The sequence below is a fragment of the Typopeltis vanoorti genome, chromosome 24, assembly GCF_054136105.1.
Source record: "Typopeltis vanoorti isolate ZY-2024b chromosome 24, IOZ_Tvanoo_1.0, whole genome shotgun sequence".
NCBI lineage: Eukaryota > Metazoa > Arthropoda > Arachnida > Uropygi > Thelyphonidae > Typopeltis > Typopeltis vanoorti.
In genome coordinates, this window is record NC_143572.1 from 10319060 (window position 1) to 10342216 (window position 23157).

General features: G+C 34.8%; 1 protein-coding gene across 8 annotated transcripts in view; it reads left to right on the top strand.

Moving 5' to 3' along the window:
• Bre1 (E3 ubiquitin-protein ligase Bre1) overlaps positions 1–23157 on the top strand; it is a 385362-nt gene that overhangs the window by 199802 nt on the left and 162403 nt on the right. For all 8 annotated transcript variants that reach the window (XM_090413492.1, XM_090413495.1, XM_090413499.1 and 5 more), the window contains one exon: positions 11622–11905. In XM_090413492.1, coding sequence (XP_090269618.1) covers positions 11622–11905 — 284 coding nt within the window. The remainder of the gene's footprint in view (positions 1–11621; positions 11906–23157) is intronic.

The window sequence follows — 23157 nt, forward strand, 5'->3', positions numbered from 1 at the left end:
CAGTCAATTCTATGTAAGGTGTTCAGAGCATGATCAGAAAGGCCAGCTTCATCACAATTATATTTAATGTGTCGTTTATGTTCTTTTTGTCTGATCGGAATTGTGCATCCTGTTTCTCCTATGTATGGTATGTTGCAGGTGCGGTAAATACAGTATAGTTCAGGGTGGGGCAGCGGAGGGAGAGGATCTTTGGATGTGTTGAGTAAGCTTTTTAATTTTGCATGAGGTTTAAAGGTGGCTTTGAGGTTGTATTTTTGTAGTACTCTGTTTATTTTGTCTGATATTCCTTTAATGTAGGGAATGGTTATAGTTTTACTGTAGTCTGGTTTGTCTTTGTTTTTTATTGAGGTCTTGTAGAGAATTTTGTTAATAGTGTTTTGGCTGTATCCATTTTTTTCGAAAAGTATTACTGATCACTTTAAATTCGTTTTTCAGTTCCTGTTTACTGGAAAAGATCTTCAGAGCCCTGTTTTTTAGGGTATTGATGACACCTAGTTTTTGTGTTGGGTGATGGTAGGAGTTTGTGTATATATTGGCCAGTATGTGTTGGTTTCCGGTAAACAGTGAAGGAAAGATTGCCCGAGGGAAGACATCTGACAAGTGTATCTAGAAACAGCAGTGTGTTATGTTTTTCAATCTCAGTTGTGAACTGTATACGTTTGTGTTGCTTGTTTAAGTGGCTAAGGAAAGTACTAGTGTCTGGCAACCATGAGACCAAATCGTGAAAACATCGTCAACGTATCTGAGCCAAACTTTGAGTTTTAAAGGAGAGGAACCTAGAGCAGGTTGTTCAAAATGTTCCATATAAAAGTTTGCAATTGGGAGGGGATAATAGCGAGCTCATGGCTGTGCCTTCTTTTTGTAGGTAGAAAGCGTTTTGCCATACAAAATAAGCAGAATGTAATACATGTGCAGAGAGGGCTGTGATATCTGGAGGAAATTTGTTCTGTAAAAGAAGAATTGTGTTATTGATTGGGACATTCGTAAAGAGGGCAGAGACATCAAAACTGACTAATAGATCATCTTTTTCTAATGTAGTGTCTTTGATGATGTTTATGAAGTGTTGTGTGTTTTTGATATAGGAGGGGGAATGAACTACGAACTCCTTGAGTGTTGCCGTTGCCGCTCATTTTTTGGCTAAGTGATAAGTCGGGCTATCAATACTTTCGACTATAGGCTTTAATGGTGTGTTTTCTTTGTGAATTTTCGGTAGCCCATAATTTCTCGGGGAACGAGGGCAGTGTGGAAATAGTTTTTTGACCGTATCTTCAGGCCATGTGGTAATTCACTTAAGTAGATTCTCTGTTTTCTTTTTGATTTTGTTAGTTGGGCTATAGTTAACTAATTTGTGTGTTGTTGGCCAAGACCAGCAGATTCATTTTTTCCACATAAGTGGTTCGGTTTAAGATAATGGTGGCACTTCCTTTATCTGCTCTGGTTATTAAGATGTTCGGATTTGACTTTAGTGATTTTATCGCTGTTATTTCATGTTGAGTTAGGTTGCTTGCTATCGTTTTGTTATGATTTAAAATGCTGGCGGTTTCTAAACGTATTTTTTCTGCTATGTTATTTGGGATGAATCTTAGGCCTCTTTCAATATTATAAATAAATTCAAGTTTGTTTATCGATTTGGGTGCTATGGCATAATTTTAACCTTTGTTTAAAGTGTGGTTGGATAGGTTAACTATATCATTGTTACCTGTCGGTGATTGGTGGCTCCTGTTGTTTCTTGCTTCTGGCTGGTTGTTATTGTTCATTGTGGAGAAATTTGAATATGGTGGCTGGTTCTTTCGGTCTTTGGAATTTGGAAATTATATTTTACTTCTTTGTTTGGAGGATGTGGTTCGCCGTGTTGTCGGTAATCTTTTCCAGGATCATCCAGATGTCTGCGTTTAAGTAGCTTGAAAGTTCCGTTTTTTCCTTTTGTAGCTGGTTTTGTGTAGTGGTTAACTTCTTTCTGGAAGCTTGGATTTGTTCTCTGAGAAGTGCTTTCTCCATGCAGAAGTATATACATTGCTCTTTTGCTGAGGTGAATTTTCTTTTTAGCCTGATGCAATTTGGAATGATATTGCTGTCCCTACATCGTTTTAAAAAAGCCAGTCGATTGATCAAATTAGAAACCTGATTCTTCAGTTTACCATATTGATTGCATCGCTTGTGGGTCGAATCTCCATGAATTATCATAATCCTTTCTTTTAGTGTTACACGGTGATCAGCATTCATTTGTGAAATTATGGATTCTACAACTGTGTTAGAATAACTCTTTTTATTATCCCAACGTTTCGATCTTCATATCAAGATCATCATCTGGAGCAAGCTGCGTTACATTTCAAACTGTAAGCTAGAGAAACAATGATTTGATCACGTTACTCATTGGCATGACCTCTAGTGGGGGGGAAAAAAATTACATCAAGCTAATTTAATTTTTGATTACATGAATAAACATTCTTGCTTACTTTTATATGGAACATTTTGAACAACTTGCTCTAGGTTTCTCCCCTTTAAAACCCAAAGTTTGGCTTTGACAATGTTTTCGCGATTTGGTCTCATGGCCGCTAGACACTTTTCTTAGCCACCTAAACAAGCAACACAAACATATACAGTTCACAATTGAGATTGAAAAACATAACACACTGCCGTTTCTAGATAAACTCGTCACACGTCTTCACTGTTTACCGGAAACGACACATACTGGCCAATATATACACATAAACCCCTACCACCACCCAACACAAAAACTAGGTGTCATCAATACCTTAAAAAACAGGGCTCTGAAGATTTGCTCCAGTGAACAGGCACTGAAAAACGAATTTAAAGTGATCAGTAATACTTTTCGAAAAAAATTGATACAGCCAAAACACTATTAACAAAATTCTCTACAAGACCTCAATAAAAAACAAAGACAAACCAGACTACAGTAAAACTATAACCATTCCCTACATTAAAGGAATATCAGACAAAATAAACAGAGTACTACAAAAATACAACCTCAAAGCCACCTTTAAACCTCATGCAAAATTAAAAAGCTTACTCAACTCATCCAAAGACCCTCTCCCTCCGCTGCCCCACCCTGGAGTATACCGTATTTACTGCACCTGCAACATACCATACATAGGAGAAACAGGATGCACAATTCCGATCAGACAAAAAGAACATAAACGACACATTAAATATAATTGTGATGAAGCTGGCCTTTCTGATCATGCTCTGAACACCTTACATAGAATTGACTGGAAAAGCACTAGTTGTCTACATCACACCAAAACATGGTATGAATGCAAATTTAAGGAAACTTGTGAGATCATTATCAACCACCCCAATCTAAACAATAATGATGGTCTAAAAATCCCATACATATGGAAGGCATATATTCATCCCACGAATCCTTCCTCTCTAAGAACAACTATAAACAGGACTATAAAATCCAGGATCCTAAATCTATAATGACAACTTTAATACTGAAAAATAGGACATGTTGTAATTTTTTTTTTTAATCAAAAATAAGAATTGTAATAATAGAAATAGGACATCACTGTTACAGCAAGAATGTTTATTCATGTAATCAAAAATTAAATTAGCTTTTTTTTTTTCACTAGAAGTCATGCCAGTGAGTAACATGTGATCAAATCATTGTTTCTCTAGCTTACAGTTTGAAATGTAACGTAGCTTGTATTGTATATTTATGTATACTCCAAATGATGATCTTGATATGAAGATCGAAACATCAGGATAATAAAAAGTTATTCTAACATGGTTGTAGAATCCATAATTTCAAAAATGAATGCTGATCACCGTATAACACTAAAAGAAAGGATTTTTTATTTGTTGTTTCTATACTTCTCTGTTGCATGTTATAGAAATTATTATTTTCTTCCTGGATCTTGTCATTTGTTGGTGCATATATAGCAGTTATTGTAATATTCTGCTTGCCAGCTTGAAATCTGGCATTTAGTATTCTTTCCGATATTAGGTTCCACTCCATTAGTGCACCGTGAGCTTTCTTTGTCATTATTAGTGCAACTCCTTTTGTGTAGTCATTCATATTTTGGTTCCCAGAGTAGATTAAGTAGTGACCAGAGTTTAATTTGATTTTTCCAGTTCCTATCTATCTCATTTCACTTAATCCCATTATTTCGAAGCTGTTTTTTCTAGAACTCTTGAGACTTGGTATGTTTTCCCAGTTTCAGACATGGTTCTAACATTCCAACATCCCAGTTAAGTTTGTGTTTTGATAAGGTGTCTGTCACTTTCTTCCGCACCTCTGCTTCCCCAGAAGGGCTTTCACACAGGTGCCTCATGTTCATGGCAGGTTGTATTCTATTTTCTTCATCCAGTATCACATTTTGCTAGGTTTCAGTTTGCATAGCAATTTTTTTTTTCTGAGACTGGGTTGCTAGCCCTGTGCTCAACCCTCCCCATTTATCCGGGCTTGGTACTGGCATGCCAAGTTTTCACTCAGCATGGCTGGGTTAAGAACATGGTGTTAGTAATGACTAAACCATATTCTGAGCAAAAATCCAACAGATGCTTACCATTATTATTAGCTTTGCCCTTTTCTCCAATTTTTTTCTCAAAACTTTCCAGTATGTGCTATGTGAGATTCATTTCCTCCTCTGCTGTTTAGATCTCCAACAAGGACCACTTTTTCATTTTATTTATGTCATTTTGACAAGGGTCACTTAAGGATCAGAGCCAAATAATTGGGAGGAGACCCCCACACATTAACTTTAAGGAATGCAGAGAACTGACTGGGGCTTCTGACCTAATGTCCAATCCTCGATAGTAGGTATCCACTGGGTACTGAATAAACTAGGATGGACTGGCAGTTTGGAACTTAGCCAACCAAATTTTACTCTCTTGGCTTAAACCACGAATACAAGTGATGGTACAGCATGATGAGATTTCATGTTGGATGGGGCATTACCCAGTTCAACAAGGCTCCTTCTGATTTCGTTAGGGAACCAGGGGCAACACTGAAAATCAGCTACTGAGACAAATTAGTTCAGCATCTAGAAGCAGAAGAATAAACTCAACATTAGAACAACTGAAGATAGAAACCATCAATATTAGTGTTATTAATGAAAAGAAAATCTAACTTGCAGAAGAACTGGAAAAGTAGTACCATGTGAAAATAATTGGCATTACTGAGACAAAGATGGTGAGATCTTACTAAATAAGTATAGTGTGTTATATTCAGATGATAATGATTAAGGAAAGGAAGGAGTAGCAATAGTGCTGACCAAACATGAAGATAAACTTCTTAATTGGAAAGTAATTTTAAATAAAGTTATGTGTGCAAATTTCGAAATGGGGAAATGGACAATAAAACTTAATTTATTCGTGTGCTCCCAAAGCAGGTTCTCCTAAGGAAGAAGAAGAAATTAATTTATATATAGTGATAACTCTGCTCTGGCCAAATGGAATTTCATAAAATGTGTGATTTAGGATGTGCAAGGAGTTCATGTGATTAAATTTTGGTTTCAGTTCAAGCATTTTTACCAAAAAAAAAAATATTCCAACTTATATTAATAATTCCACACTGGTTAATTGTAATTTGATGGAATTTAGGATGTAGTAAAAGTTTTGTCATTTCAATTTTGGTTTCAAGGGATCATTTCTAGTATCAAAATTACACAGAAACCATTTGTATATGGAGATTACATATGCCTTAAATGGATCAAGTTAATAAAATGTCATAACTTTTGAGATGCTCAGTGGATTTTTGCAAGCATACCTAAGTCCAAAGTTCTTCAAATAATGTGAATTTTTCTCTCTTAGTTATCCATTTAATAATGATATGGTACTATGAGGTAAATTTTGTTTTTTTAATCATTCCTGCCTTTAAGATAAAGAGAATGAAATTCTCCTTCCATTATAGTTCTGTTGCCGAAATCATTTAACCATTTGATATAATGATTTTTTTCCTCTTTTTATTTTTATAATTGGATTGTTTTTATTGGCACAACAAGTCAAAATAATAATCTAATGTGCTTAGTAGTGTTATTTCCTTATTGACCATTTCACTGCTGAGATACACATACTGGCCACTGAATTAGAAACCTTTATGCAGATATATGTAAACATCACTTATGCAGCATATATGCAGAATATTTGATCACATGTGTTACCACGTGTTCTAGGCAACTGTTTAAGAATGGTGCTGGTCAGTAATTATCAATGGTGTTGATCACAATGGGAAAAACAAAGGATCTTTTGGAGTTTGATAAAGGGCTTACTGTGGGTGTCCATCTGGCTGGAACCATGATTTTGAGATATTCAGGGTGTTTAATCAGTAGAAAAATAACCCACATGCTTGTCTAAGAGGCATAACTGTGGTCCTAAGACAATCTGTCAGAAACGAGATTGGCAGCATCTGAGAAGGCTTGTACAGACGAACAGAACTTCTGTGCAACAATTGACTGAAGCATTTAATGAAGACCATTCCCAATCCATATCTCAAACTAAACTATGCGCAGAGAAATTGAAAAGGATCGATATTAGCAGTTTCATGCCTATATGGAAACCACTGATTTCTGCAAAGAACTGGAAAGTGTGTAGTGTCAGGAACACTGTGAGTGACACTGGAAAACTGAATAAAAGTCGTGATCTGGTGAGTCACAGTACACCTTGTTCTGTAATGATAGTAGGTAGTGATTTTGGCAGGAGGTCCCATGAAGCGATGAACCTTGTAAACACAACCCAAGGTTCTAGAGGTGGTGCATGTTCTGTTGGTCAGTACAGAATGGGTCACCTGATATAACTGGAAGGAAGGAAGGAAGGTCATTCTGGATCTGAACCCAATTGATAATGTGTGGGATATGTTAGAAAAACAGATCCAGGAGCAAAGTCCGCTTTATCAAATCTGAACCAGTTAAAAGACTATCTGGTGAATGCCTGGTATGTTAGGCATAGATGTAATTCAACACCTTGTGGAATCTGTGACAAACAGCATATGCGCTGTAATTCTGACTAAAGGAGGTCCAAAATGGTACTAAATAAAAATTTCTAATTCAGTGGCTGGTATGTGCAATATAAGCCATCCAAACTCTCCTTGCTGTTTCAAATTAAAAATTCATATTACAAAATAACATTCGAACTTAGGTTATTTGTTTTCAATTCAAGGTTAACCGAAATGGTGACACTTTGTTTTATGGGAAATCTTGCTTAATATTTTTATACAATACTGACTGTTATGCATCATCTTCTTCATCCTTTGAAAATTTGACTATGTATGATATTTTTTGCAATAGGGGTAAAACACATAGGGCAACACAACATGTATCATACATAGGCTCTCTTTTTCCTTTTCATCTCTTCATGTGAGATATTCAAACACATGGCAATACCTGATGTTTTTTTAGTGTGAATGGAACCACGGATGAGAAATGTCTTTCTTTCAATCTGAGTATAATAATAAATTTAGCTGAATTCTTATACATGTCCGCAAGGAGATGTGCTTTGCATTATGGGAGATATTAAGACAAGTAGTGATGAGAGCTTGGTCTACCTTTACCACGAGTTGCCTCAGTCCTGAAGATACTTCAGGTGCAAAATTTGTTTGCTTACACTTGGATAAAGGATTAAATTAAATTTATAATCTAACCAAGTGGGAAAAACTTCCAACATCTTTCGATAAATTCAGAGTAATTTAATAATAAGGTGAGACACCTTTTGGCAACTCGTATAGGCAAATATGACTTCTCCATTGCTTCCACCTTAGTATCACCACCTCTGGGTCTGGCTCCCACTGATGAGAGACCTCAATAAAGGTCGAAACTGGTCTGGGTAGTGTCCCTTCCCTTAATGCATAGAATTATACATGTCTGCAAGGAGATGCGCTTTGCATTATGGAAGATGGGAGATACTGAGACAAGTAGTGATGAGAGCTTGGTCCACCTTTACCACGAGTTGCCTCAGTCCTGAAGATACTTCAGGCACAAACTTTGTCTGCTTACACACTTGGATGAAGTATTAAACTAAATTTATTATAATTTAACCAAGTGGGGAAAAACTTCCATCTTTCAATCTGAGTATTAGTCACTAGGTTGATAAATATCCCATTTTGGTGGTTGCTCTCAATATATGGAAAGTTTTAATAATTTCTTCTATAAGTCAGCTGCAAGTGTCGTGTTTTTTTCCCAGTTTTTACATTGTATGGTGTGAAAATTTAAAACTTTTGGATGGTTGGGATCCAGTATAATTTGTATGGATTCTAATATCTTTCTTTCAATCTCATAACAATGGTGTAAAATCTCTGATATATCCCACTTCATAGTGTTCTGTAGACTGGTTGTCATTTGGATTCACAGAAGAAGAAAAAAATACGACTAGATATGTACAGATGAAAAATGAACTCTCTGTACCACTTCAAGCCTTTATGACACATGAACAGAATTTATCATTTCCCACATTTGCCAACTTCTTGCAGAGAAGTTGAATCTTCATTATTGGCTGATTAATCTGCCTATTTCTCATTCTGAGGATTTTATGACATGGTCAGCATGTACACCTGCTATTTTTACTATTCCCAGGAATATAACTATGTGTAATACATCTGCCAGGAGATTTCTTCTGCTGTGTGCACCAATCAGTTTCTTTTTTCTCCATATAGCAGATGTAGACAGAGAAATGTTGAGTTGAACTGAATTACATTCACAATAGATGTCAGCACATGCCTACAAAATTCAGACATGTTTTAAAGGTTATTCTAACAGAGAATTTTAATGTAAATGCAAGCTCGAGAATACTTGAGCTTAGAAGTGAGAAGGTAAATAATTCTGGATATTCAAGACTGATTTACAAATTCCTCTCATAATTACATTGTCTATGAACAATTTCTTATTGCATGTAAACAATTCAAAATGTGCTAGCGACAGCAGTTCATCATCAAATTCCTGATATGTTCCCTCTGGAAATGTACAGGATATTATGATCGTATTAACATGAAAAAGTTACATCATTGCTAACTGTATATCGACAATTTTTTTCCAAATTAATCTGTCAAGACTCCAATGTTATCAGATCTTATATTTGTGTCATCTAAGACACTTCTTACTATATCAGTTCACCTAGATCTTGGTCTTCCTCTGGGTCACCTGCACCATAATGAGCCGCTATGGAGGCTCATTATAGTGCAGGTGATTTTGATAATGCCCTTTGGTTGAAAAGACTTGGGTTCCTGCCTAGGATGTGAAGAACCTTATTTAGGACTTTTCAACTGAAGGTGAGTTAGTCTCGTACAGAAGTGAAAAGGTTTTCTCCCAGAAACAGGTTTTTCATCCTGCAAAACAATCCTGCATATACTCGCCAGAAGGACACAGTAACACTCAATTGACAGTCATGATATGCTGTCAATTGAGTGTTACTGTGTTATATGTAGATAGGATTGACTCCCCTATCAGAGCACTAACTAGGTTTCTTAGAAGCCAAGTTAATTGGCCGTCACAGGCAGTGAGCCCAACATGCGAGGGAAAATAGAGAATATGCTATAATTATAGTTATCTGGCATCAATAGTTTTTGATATTGCATCTGCTGGAATGCCATTTAAGTATAAAATATAATTAGCGAAAAGTGCAGTCTGCCAAAATATCATTTCAGAGACCATCCTTAAATTATGCAACTTTTTACCAAACTTTGAAGTATGGCAATATTTTAATATTTGCCGTTAATTTCCACCACATACAGTTTTATTTCTATTTGTATAACTGGATTTTTTTTATATCCTGCAATTCTATACGGTAAAACCCCGAAGTTACGCGGTAGGTGGGACCAACAAAAAGTGCGTAAGTCGAATTTGCGTAACTCGGGGTATAATTTTGTATGTAATTTATATATACAAGTATACAATTGGGACCAAAGGTTTACAAAAACACCTATATTTTTTAAGAAATATAATCATAATTGTAGTTTTTCATACATAAAAAAAAAGAAAGTTATTTCAATGTCGATGGTTTCATAAAATCTAATAGATTCATCTGATGGCATAATGTCTTTTTCTTGGCACGCAAAATTTCTTCATAGCAAGCTAATGATTTTTTTATTCCTTGCCTTTTGCCTTGTGGCTATAGTTCATTCCTCGTTAGAATCTATGTCCTCCAAAATCTGTAAACCTTTCTTTTATGATTGTTCTTACTGTGGATTCCTGTAGATCGAACTTCTTTGCTAGTTCACAAATTTTCATTCCGCCTTCAAAATCCTTAATAATGTTGAGTTTTGTTTCCAAAGTCAATGTTTTTCTTTTCTTGCTAGCTGTAGAAGAATCGGACTTGCTTCTTTTGGATGACATTATTATTTTTTATGTAATAAAATTTTTATCAAGAACATAACATTAAACAATCGCAAGGTTTGTAGACTATAAAAATCGTGTATGAATGGAGACTGCGCGAAACATGTCAGTGCTTGTTCACAGCATGTGCAACACTGGTGAATGCGGCTGGCACCTGAAAGATACGACTAGTGGTGAGGCATGAAGTGGGACGGGAATACGTACATATAAGAAACCGCGTAAGTCGGGGTATGACTGTATTTAATTATTAAAATGTTATGTTACTGTTTCTTTTCTATAAGAAAATATCATGCTTACCTAACTCCATGCCATCCTTAAACAATAAAAATTTAAGACCAAATATTTCAGTTGAAAACCAAAACAGAAAATCACATTTAGTGAACAATTTAATTAAATAGAAATTTTGCATGATAAATTTTCTTGATCAGATAATATTATAGGGAATTAGTATATTCTGAATCGCCATTATGTCATATATGTAAATTTCTTTAAAATATATTTCCTTTAAAAATGTAAACATTTCCTTAAATTGTTTATCTTTTTAAATAAATAAAATAATATTTTTCTCTATATTCCAAACCAAAACAACAAAAATTGTTTTTAATAACACAGCAACATGTGCTTCCTTCGCCTTCTCTAGCAATTCCATTTAACTCTAGTTTTATCGTTTCTGTTTAGACACAATGTCCTTTAATATTTAAGCAGCTCGCCTTTCGGATTTGCACTTGGAATGCTATCAGCTTGATACCTTTTTTTTTCCTCATGGTCATATTTCAGTGCATGATTTGCTGAACTCGTTTTTTTTCCTCCCTTGCCTCCAGCAAAGAGGCTGTATAAGAATTAAAAGCCATGTCGATCTTTACAGAGATGATAAAACTGAAGTTGAATGGAATCATTGGAGAAGTAAGCAGGGAAGAGAAACACATGCCATTTTGTTGTTAAAAAGCAACTTTTATTGTTTTGCTTTTTCAGAATTTATTTAATTGGATAAATATTATTTCTCTCTTCTGGTATGATTAACCTTTCAAGATATAATGCAGGGAAGGAAATAAACATTTTAAATAACTTTTAATACCTGTGGGGAGAGGACTAAATTGATGAACTTTAGCCATCATATATTTGCTTCTGGAAATGACAGCTCTATCTGCAGTTTTACCTGTGAGGAACAGCTGTCTTCAAAGTAGCAAAGTGTTTATCAAGAGAAGAAGTGCATTACAGCAAATGGTGCTTGAGTGTTAAATTGTAAATAAATAAATTGTGAAAAAATTAATTATTATGTACTATTCTTGGCAAGCAGTACTTGGTCCTAAGATATTTTTAAAAAATATACTGCAGGTTAGACAAGCCCTAGAGTCTTCAGGATCATCAGCAAATCAGGCAGTAGCTGTCCCAGTAACTTCAAGTTCTGGAGATAATAATATTACAGTTAAGGAGGAACCTGTAGCAACATCATCTTGTGGATCATCAAATTCTAGTGGATCATTATCTATCAAAGAGGAAGTAGTAATAAAAAAAGAGAAAGAAGAGGAACACTATGGTAGAGATGATGATCTTACAGATACCAGAGAGAAAGGAAAATCAGATGCTGAGATAATTCGAGATCTGAAAGCTCAGCTGAAGTGAGTTTTTAAAATATGGTGAAAATTTCACATCATATTTAATGCAATTTAAATTGTGTTATATGGAATATAAATATATTCTGCACATTATATTATTGATGGAAGTGTTTTCCTTCTAATTCACTGCATTAAAAATTCTTATCTTCTGATTTAATGTGTAGTTTTCAGTCGCTTTGCTTCTTGATCACATCATCTGGTATGGTGCAGTTGTACATTTCTTTGTATAAAATATAAGTTATAGTAAATAATATTTTATTTACTTCTTATATTCATTCATTATAAATTTACTTGTTACACTTGTAGTTGAGATTAACATATCTTCAACTGTGCTTGTTCAGTAATCACGTAACATTACACACCAATATTTAACTACTTGTGTTATCTACAGTGGTGGAAGGGTTCCATCTCTGGGCAACTCCAGTTTTCGTCCTGCTAAATGGACAGCCTGTCAGAAAAGTACACTTTTTACAGCCGTAATGCATTGATCACATAACCTTAATTCCTTCAACCATAATTCCAAATAGCAACAACAGTCTGTATTGTCATTTTAATACCAATCACACAAACAGCAGAATTCAAAAACTATAGGCATCAGTGCTGTATTTGGGCAAGTGGTCAGAAGAAAGAATGAACCTGTTGATATATTTGTTGAACAATGGAAGGCTGTATTTCTGAGAAAACAACTGTGCAGAAGATTATTGCAGAAAAAACAAATAGAAGGTAAGTATGAAAGGAGGGAAAAGTTTGTTCGGTATGTTTGGAGATAGTAAACTAATTTGACTAGCAGAGTGCAAGAATCATGGTGTCAGCTAGTTCAGCAGAACAGAGTCTGTGAAATGCATATAGAAGAGTTGCAGAGCAGAAACAGTATGTCTGTGAGATAGTGGCTGAAATGAGTCTGAGAGAAGTTGCCAATTAATTGAATCACCCTCTTCTGAGGAGCAGCAGCAGCATGCATTTTTAGAATTTTTAATGTACCGCTCCCTCCTTATGTTGAGAACAATATTTCAATGTAGGATAGATTATGAATTTATGCACTGTTGGGGGTTGCACAGGTGAGAAATAATGTCTTGAAACGAAAAGCATGTTGAGTTTATTGGATGCTATAGAAGAGGCTATGAATGTGACGTGCTTATGACAGAGGAGGCTAGAGATTGCGAGTCAGTTGAGGAAGAGATATCTGATCCTTCCTGGAGATCCTGGGTGTTAGCTAAGCTAAAGGAAGATGTAGTACAGTTTTTGTTTTGTGAAATAACATGAAGGTGATAAGGTTGTTCTCACTGAAGTGAATTATAGCAAGGAGATCAGTGTTTAGGGCACTTAGTTATGGATGATCTTGTAGCTTGGGATATATGAGCATAGATTTGTCAAATGAAAAGATGAAGTACATTGTTGTAAAAAAAAAAGACTGTTGATAGGATTTGAGGTTAGTGATAGAAGGTCATTTATGAATAAGAGAAAGAGCATAAGCAGAAGTGCACCTATGCCCCTACAGTACCTCTGGTATTGATGAAGAAATCTAGTAAAAAAGCAGCCTTCCATTGTTTGCTTTCACCTTTTAGTTTTCTCTTTGGGCAATGTTATAATGGTACAGGAAATATGCAGAATTATTTTGGTACATTTGTTGGAAACCCAAAGTTTCATTATTGTTCTGAAATTTTGAGTGGAATTGGGGACGAACGAATATCGATCTAATAATCATTTCCGTTATTCAGTGGGAGCTGTGATTTGGATCCGAAAACTGGAAACAGTAGGTCAGTCGGGGGGAGATTAGAATTATGCACGTCATGCCGTTTGGCAATGTTACAATACTGAAGAACATGAGTCTAATAGTGGCTGGATGAAGAGCATACTTGGAAAGGATAAGGTCTGAATTATCAGATCTAACATCTGCTGTGTATTTATTAGAACTGGTTAAGAAGAGATCATAATCATATATTTAGTCAGATGGTTGGTTACTACGCATTCACAGAGATATTAGCATCATGTAAGGTGTTGCTAGTATAGAATTATCTTCTGTTTATGCAGTGAATTAATATTGTATTACTTTCTGGAACTTCCTCACTGCAGTAAAACTGTAAGCAGCATATGAAAGAAGGAACTAAAGGTCAAAGAGCGTTAGATTTCATCATAGCATCAGGAAGAGTCTCAGTTAAAAATGTGACTATTTTACCATCAGTTGGTGACAGTGATCATGCTATACATTCCTGGGAAGTAGCTTACCATATGGATGTTCCAGTTAGGATGGTTGATATGCTAAACTACAAAGCTGGAAATTACAACCAAACTCAGAAAAATACTATCTTTGGTCCCATGATAATCAGTTATTAAATAGGAAAGATGTCAGCAGTGCATGACTATCTTTGAAAAAGTACTTAAAAGAGGCAGTATTGGAATATATATATATACCTTGAGTTTGAATTACTAATAGGAATGAAATGGATGTGTTGACTTATTAAGCAAGAGATCCACGAGAAGGTGACATGGAAGAATATCATGAGAATAAGAGTGAGAGGAGTTATCAAATACATACTGTAAAGGTGCAGGCAAAAAAAAGTTAAGGGTATTGTGCAAAAAGTTAAATTGGAGTATGATAAGAAATTGGCTATACAAGCTAAAGGCATTCCAAAAGAATTTTATTGTTATGCTGCAAGTAAAAGAAAAAATAAAGGTAAAAGAATAACTTTACTGAATGCAGATGGTCCTTTTGTGCTGCCAGGGGGGATCCACCCCTGGCAGCACTTTTTTGGCATTTAAGAAATCTTGCCTTACTGTCTATAAAACAGCAACTGAGTGATGAAATAGACTTTGACAATGTTATCGATTTTGCGAACAGAAAAGCAAGAAAAATAACATTTTAGAATGTTGGAATTAAAGTTTTACTTCAAAAATAAACATAGTGTTTTTAATTTATTTCTCCATACGTCGTTTTGATTTTTCGTAATTTTTTTAAAAACCTAAGTAGGAATTACCAACATTGAGGTTTCTGTTCACTTTCATCTCCACACCAATATTTCCTATTGTATTTTTTCTTTCAACTGCTTGTTTCTTCTTGTTTAATAGTATCAGATTTACTTGCCGTTTCAACACTTGTATCACAATTAGGATTAGCATCACCTATTTCATTTGCCCTTCTAAGTCACTTTTCCATTATTAAAAACGTTTCTGAAAAATATATAAATATATAATACTGGGGTTAACTCAGGACACACTTTGTCCAAATATCACTTAGCACTTCTCAAGATATGCTGAGCCTTGGTTGAAGGAGGGAAACCTTCAATAATAAAAATCAATAAACAAAAGCAGTTGGTTGAAATGTGGATAACGCATGTTCACTTCAAATCTGACAAAATAGCAAGGGAAGGTGGAAGCAATAAAACTATATTATTGTTCACTTCACCCCTCTTTTATTATTGTCATTCTGCCGCTACAAATTTAGTGGCAGAATGACGAATAATAAAAAGGGTGAAGTGAACAACAATATAGTTTTATTGCTTCCACCTTTGAACATTCTGACTATATTTGTTGTTGTTTTTTTAAGTCTCCATTTGATTTCAATAATTTTTACTTATTCAATTTTAATTTGTTTAGATAATTAAAAAATATATATTTATTTAATTAATTTAAGTCTGCCTGCAGACCACAGGTTGAGAAACACTGTCCTAGAATATTGAGTGAGTGGCTTGGCTGTTGAAGTGGTGAGTGCATCTAGCATGAATGAGTTTAAGAGAAGGTATGACAGTGGACTTCAAAAAGCATGAGTAGAAATTTTATAAAATAGGTAATGACATGAATTTTACAACAGATGTCAGATTTCTCACTGTTTGAATATTTCATGTGACGGTTGAATGGATTTTCATCCTCAAACTTAAACTAATACTGGAACACAGTAGGATCCATTATTTTGCCTCTTTTCTTCCTCACAGCAACAACCTTCTACAGTTGATTGCAAATTCATTTCACAGTTTTGCTAATGAGAGTACATTACACATTCCTCTTTCTTATTTGAAAATCTTGCAGTATATACTATGGTGGTCTGAAAAGTTCGCGGCCTAACAATGAAAAAACGAATTTTATAATTTCAAAATTATTTTTATATTTCAACATAATCTCTCTTAAGACTAATATGTTTATTCCAGCAATGCTCCAGCTCCATTATCCCGTCCTTGTAGTGGTTCTCAGTAAGATCTGCAAAGTACCTCTCTACAGCCGTAATCACCTCTTCTTTATTCAAAGAAAAACACCGATCAGCGAGGAAGAGATAGAAGTCAGAGGAAGCCAAATCTGGGGAGTAGAGTGGATGTTCCAACAATTCATATTGCAGATCCTTTAATTTTCCCATTGCCAAAACACCTTTGTGGGCTGGTGCATTGTCCTGATGAAAGATCATTTTTTTCTTCTGCAAACCGGGTCTTTTCTCATGAATTTTTTCGTCTAGTCTGGTTAAAAGATCAGAATAATAATAATGATAAAGATAGGTTATTGTTTTACCCTTTTCAAGATAATTAATAAACAAAATGCCTTTAGCATCACAAAACACCGATGCCATGACATTTCCTGCTGATGGAACTGACTTTGTCTTCTTTGGCAACAACCGGCTTCTGTCCACTGTTTTGACTGCTGTCTAGTATAATGGTGAATCCAATCCATAGTAATAAATCGATGCACAAAATCAGTTTTATTCTTGTTAAAACACTCCAAGCACTGTTCAGAGATTTTCATGAAAGTGCATTTTTGATCTGCTGCGAGCAAGAGCAGCACCCATCTTGCACAAAGTTTTTCATTTGCAATTCTTCATTCAAAATATATCCTACACATTCTTTTGAAATGCCTATAGTCTCAGCAATTTCACGCTAGTCATCCAATACCATGTCATGCACTTGATCAATGATTTCTGGTGTTGTTACACTTTTTGGACGTCCTTCACGTGGATCAACTTCGAGGCTGGTACGACCACGTTTAAACTTGTCAGCCCATTTCTTAATTGTTGAAAATGAAGAAGAAGAGTGCCCAAACTTTTATGAACTTCGAATGAATTTCTTTTGCCGTTAAACCTTTTTTTACAAAGAATTTTATAATCACACGATACTCAATTTTCTTCATTTCAAGGGATACAGACAACACTTTTGCTTCAGATAGCTGTATAAAACAAACTTCTTGACAGAATGACTTTCAATTTCACATGGATGCTTATGACAGATGTGTCAACTTAGAAGAAAAAAAACAAACTTGCCAGTAGTGTTGCTGTTTATGGTTGAAGTTGAGAACTTTTGAGACCACCCACGTATATATCTACACACGCACACATAATTATATACAATCATGATATGCATAAATATATAATCCATCTCATGGATTATACACATCAAGGTACCAGTTTGAGGGGGGGGGAATAAAAAATCTTGCCAATAGTGCTGCCATCTATGGTCGAGGCCGAGAACTTTTCAGCCCATTCTCGTAATTACCAGAACTAATAGAATAATTTTGTATTACAAAAAAAAAAAAAAAAAAAAACTTTTCATTTTCATCCATTCCTTCTTTTGCATCCAATATCTAGAAAAGGTGTGCTTCTCCTTTTGGGATAATCTACAGCCTTTCTTGGAATGAATATATTACAAGTATTGTTCCCTGAGTTCAAGAATTTTTTTTTTTTTTTTTTTTTTTTTTTTTTTTTTTTTTCAGTGCTTTGCTTTATCTATCTTTCCATAGGTAAGCTAAGGTGGTGGTACATATGAACACTGCAATGTCTGTCAAATGAAAATGGAGTGTAGCAAAACTATGGATGTGATTTGAGGTTAATGATAGGATGTCATTTGTGAATAACAGAAAGAGCATTGGCAAAGTTCAGCTGTAGACTACTCTTGCATTCATGGGGAAAACTGAAGAAAAGAGCCTTTGTGGACCCAATCAAATGCCTTGGAAATATCTAATGTGACTTAGAGGTTTCACGAAACCTTTCCACCTATGGAAAGGTGATGTTGACAAAGAGATTTGGTGTAGATCTGATTAACTGGTAGACTTCCAGATAGTGGAGTTGATTGTTAATAAGAGAGTACAACAGGATTAGTTCGAGGCTAGCTTATAGTTTCATTTTTATACAATTAGATGGATATAGGCTTGTTTCCCATGATCTAGAGTAGTTGCCAGATAAGTATTAAAGATTGTGAAGACAATGAAGGATGGTCATTAGTTCTTGGAGTACAAGTTTTAGATACAGTTGAGAGAGTTGTACCATCAGTAACAGAAGACTTGTTAGTATCCAGACTATTCAGGATTTTTCTGATGAAGGACCAAAGGAAGCATACTGTGACAGTTCATGCTAAAGTTGGGGGTGGGGGTTTTGCCTTGATCATCAGTGTAGGAGTTATGGAGAAGAATGAGACATGAAACATGGAAACAGATTGCACCTGATCATCTTGGGGAGGGACTAGAAGATTCAGTTATCATTGAAAAGGATGTAAGTTTGTTGTACCTAGCCCTTTCAAAGTTTATTTAGGATTGGCTTGTCTTTTTGGAGTAGTTTTCTGCTATCTTGTAGGCTGAATAATGCTGACTTCTTTTCTGCCTTGGCGCTATTTTTGGAAAACATTGGTTTTGAATAGTGGTCTATGGAGTTTGATGGCATGGGGATGAAGAACTTCATTCCAGATAGGCAGACAGTAGTGATATTGAGGTTCCATTATGAATAGCAAATCAGGTTTAGATGTCCATAGGTGGTGGCACACATCATTTAAATTTGTGTTAAGACCATGAATATTGAAATGGTTTTTTTTTTGGTAATGGGTTTTCATTGATTTGGAGTTTGTTATGTTTTGGTCTTGTTTTAGGAAGAAATAGTAATGAAAGAAATCAAAGACTGAAGGTAGGATAAAATAGAGGTAATGATATTCTGGATATCTAAAATAATTATTCTGAAACGCTATCGACAGCTTACCAACCAGCGATAGAAATGTATCAAGAGGAATGCTGCCATGAATACACTCCATTACTAAAAACAAAAAGTGCTATTAGAAACATTTTAGATTAAAACAGTAACAAAAAAAAATCATACAATGCAGTTACCTGGTAATTCATTCAGTATAATAAATTACGTGTATCTTTTCTTAAAATGCAGTATCTGAAAGCAGTACAGGTTAGAATATAATCTTGACTCTGCAAATTATACAGTAATCTACTGTTTATCTTGACCACCTTGGGAAGGCAATTTGCCATTCTGATAAATAACTGATGGGTCAGATAATTGAAGTAGAATTACATAGTAATGTACTGGAAGTTGGTTGACATCAAGGATATTTGATTTGAAGGTTGGATATATTTAGTTATTATCTATAGATAGATGACTGTTTGAAATAACTGGGATATCAATAGTAAAATAGTTGCAGTTGTAATAGACAGTGAAAGACAGTGTAATAGACATAAAAAAAGCAATCAATCAAAAATTCATTCACTCATAAAACCACTTTTTAAAAAAAAATTCAAAATATTAATGGACACCTTTAAAGGTAGTGTTATGCATTACTAAGTGGAAAATGCAGGTGCAAGTGGGACTTTTACATTTGAAGCTTAAAGAAGTTGTGCTCACAAGATGGAGCTTGTATTTATTGATGTATGAAGAACTACTTTAAATCTCTCTTAGTTTCTGTAATTCATTGCATTCTTGACCACTCAGATTTTAAGATTATTGAGTGGAATTGATTGTTGATCTGTATTTACAATTTTCGAACCCCTGAGGAGCATGATATTGGCGTTATCTGTTTAAAATTATACAGTATTCAAAGTGACTTCTCTGCTCTTCAGTTTATGCTGAAATGTTATAATTTATTAGATCTAACTTGAATGAAATTATTACAAATATTTCATACTGAGACTAACAATACATCATATAGAACAAACAAGCAATTCAGAGAAACAATATAAGACAAATACAGCAATCAGTTATCAATAACAGCAAGTGCTGTTCACTAAATAATTTCTGATATTGACATAGGATGAGAATCTCATCATTCTGATTTAAATTAGGCAATTATAACAGGGCTTCAGAACTTTCTTTGAAAAGACAGTCATATTAAAAATTGCTTCTGTGGAAAAGGCAAGCCTCATTCCAAAGGACACTATATTTTGTCTTGTCTCACTACCTGATTGTGTAAGACCAGACTTTTGAGGTTTAAGGTATTAAGTGTAATATTGATGTTTGCTAATTCTTTTTTTTTTTTTTTTTCACAGATTGGCCTGATTACATTTACAAGAAATTTGGTAAACACAAGCTAGAGACAGAGTTCAAAGCCTGTTTTTTAAAGTTGGGAAGAGATTAGAAATTTTGTTTGTAATCTCTTCCCAATTCCCATTCAGAAATAAGATAGACCTCATTTTACAGGATACATCTACTTATCAAGAAACATGTTATAACCCTCCCCCCCCCCCAAAAAAAAGAAAGAAAGAAAATATTAGACAGTTGAATAAAGCTCCTTAATGAAGTTATCAGCTGAGGTGCCAATACAGTGACTAAACTATGCATTCATTTTGGCAGGCTCCTCATTTGTATGGCCTTCCAAAAGTACATAAAAAAGGAATGCCCTTTGAGAGATCTATTGTGACTCTACATATAGAGTGACTAAATTCTATTGCTGTGTATTAAGCACACATATTACTCAATTTATCAAGAAGTCTATGCATTTTCTAGACAAAATCAAGGATATTTCCATACAAGCTTTTATATTTTAGTCGGTATTGATATTGTTTCTATATGATGATATCTCTCGCTAGATGTGAAGATGTTCGAATTTGTCATACAGTTGGAACATTTTAGCTAAGAAATAAATCTACGAACATATTGAGGGTACAGCCATAAGACCCGTCTATGGCTAATTTTTATTTAAACTATATTTTTGTTTTCAACCCTTTTTTTTTTTTTTCCAGGGTTTGCTCTGTAAAGAATATATATTTGCCATTTGGCCTCATTCTGAAAATGAAACCATCCTTATATTGAATCAGCAGCCTTCATCCATCCATTCATTCATTTCATCATGAAAAAGGAGTTTTCTGGGAGTTTACCTTTCTTGGACTTCCACTTACTCACATAATCTCTAGTACTTTGTCAGCCACTGTATATCAGAAACCTGCTTTTAGTAGCAGATATGCTTGTCATATCTCCCAAAAAATCAGACTTTTCAATAGAGCACATAACATATTTTCTTCGCCTTCATCCTTCAATATAAGCTTCTTTCAAAACTTGAATGGAATTAAAACGGCTACAATCTTTTCACATTTAACATTAATAGACCCCCTACATTACACTTAAGTGTAAACTTAAGGATACTGCAATAGAATGTAGGGTTCCACTTTCATACTATATTATTACTGTTATTGTTATTATCGGAGATCTCAGAGTCAAGGACTCATTCACATTAGATGCATCTCTTCAACAAGCAAATTGTTCCACTCAATCACTGCTCAGCAAGAGAAAAATATAGCTCTTATCCCTTTCTTTACTGCACACAAACTCGACTTCCATGGATGTCCCCCCCTTGTTCTCTCATCACTTTCCATATAATGAAAATCAACTAGTATTTTGTAACACCCTTAATAGAAGTTTATAGGTCTATCATATCACCCTGCTAGTAGTGTGTGCAGTTTACCTCTTCTCAATCTGTCTTCATATTCTACATTATTTCTAATATTATCTTTGTAGCTTTTCCTGGTGCCCTCACTATATCCCTTTGGAACTTAGATAACCAAATAATCTCTGCTCAGTGGTGTTGCAGTCATATCAAGGCTTTGTTAAAAAAAAAAAAAAAGAAGGGCAAAATAACTTTCTTATCCTTACACAATGTTCGTTTCAGATTCACAATTATTCCTCTGAGTTGTTTTTGCTATGTGACCTTTAAACTTCAGCTTCCTATCCACCAAGATCAGATCAATTTCTCCAGTTTTAGGAAATTTTGCAGACAGAAGGACGGATTGTTTTTTCAAGGACATAGAAATGTTAATTGAAAGATGTGAATAGTGTTTGTTAAAGTAAAGGGAGAATATGTTGAAAAGTGACATATTCAACATATTCTCCCTTTATAATTTTGCTAGTATAATATGGTGTTTAATCTCATCATGTCAAAGTGCATAACTTTAGACTTACTGTCTTTACTGACATTGACCTTAGTCATTATCCTTTGTCCACTGTTTAAGTCTATTCAAGTCATTTGTCAAGTTCTGCATATCGTATTGCCTCTGACTTTCTTTGCATCATCAGCTGAACATCAGATCTTTCCCATTATCATTAACATATAGATTGAACTACAGTGGTCTCTTCTGATCCCTGGGGAGAACTACTGGTCAACTTAAATTTGGCAGCTTTCCCCTTCACACACACACACACCACAACCAACATACCACAGCCCTACTTATCCAAGTTAATTGTTTATGTTCCAGTCTTGTATCCTCCATTGCATGCAACAGGCTTTCATGTAGCATCTTGTGTTATCAAAATCCAAAATCCAGCAGTATCATGTGTATTCATTTTCTTCAACTCAGCCATAGCATTATTATAAAATATTGAGAAATTTCTCACACTTGACATGCCTTTAGTAAATCACCCATGATGTTCCTTGCAATGTATAACTTGTCTGTCATCCCATTTCTGTATATGAGTTTTTACCGACTTTTCTAAAATCTTTACAACTGCTCTAGAAATACTGATAGGTGGGTAGTCAGACACATCAGTTTTTTGCACCACCTTTGTAAAAAGTGATTATCGTTATTTTTTAATTACTCCCACACACAAGATGAGAGACAGAAGAGCCTATAGCAATTAAATACCATATGTGAGCAGGAATGGAATCATTCTTTTCATTTCTTAACCAGTTTGATTAAACATTATTATTGTTTTTCTTAGTATTATTATGGGTACTACCCCCATAGAGTCAAAAGACTCATTGTGGGAGACCTACTCTATCCATTAACACAATACCTATCATACATCTCCTTAAACCTATTCACTGTTAGGCTGCTCACAACCACCTCTGGCAATCCAATCCACTCATTTACCACTCTCCAAGTAAAGAACCTAGTCCACACACCTTTACTAACTACACTCTTAGACAACTTCCAAGTGTGACCCCCTTGTTTTCCCATTACTCACTCTCCACGTATTGAAAAATTTCTGTTCTAAAATCTTATAGAATTCCTTTATTAACTTATAAGTTTCTATCATATCCCTCTCCTCTTCCTGTCAGCTAAACTCTGCAACCCATACACTCTCA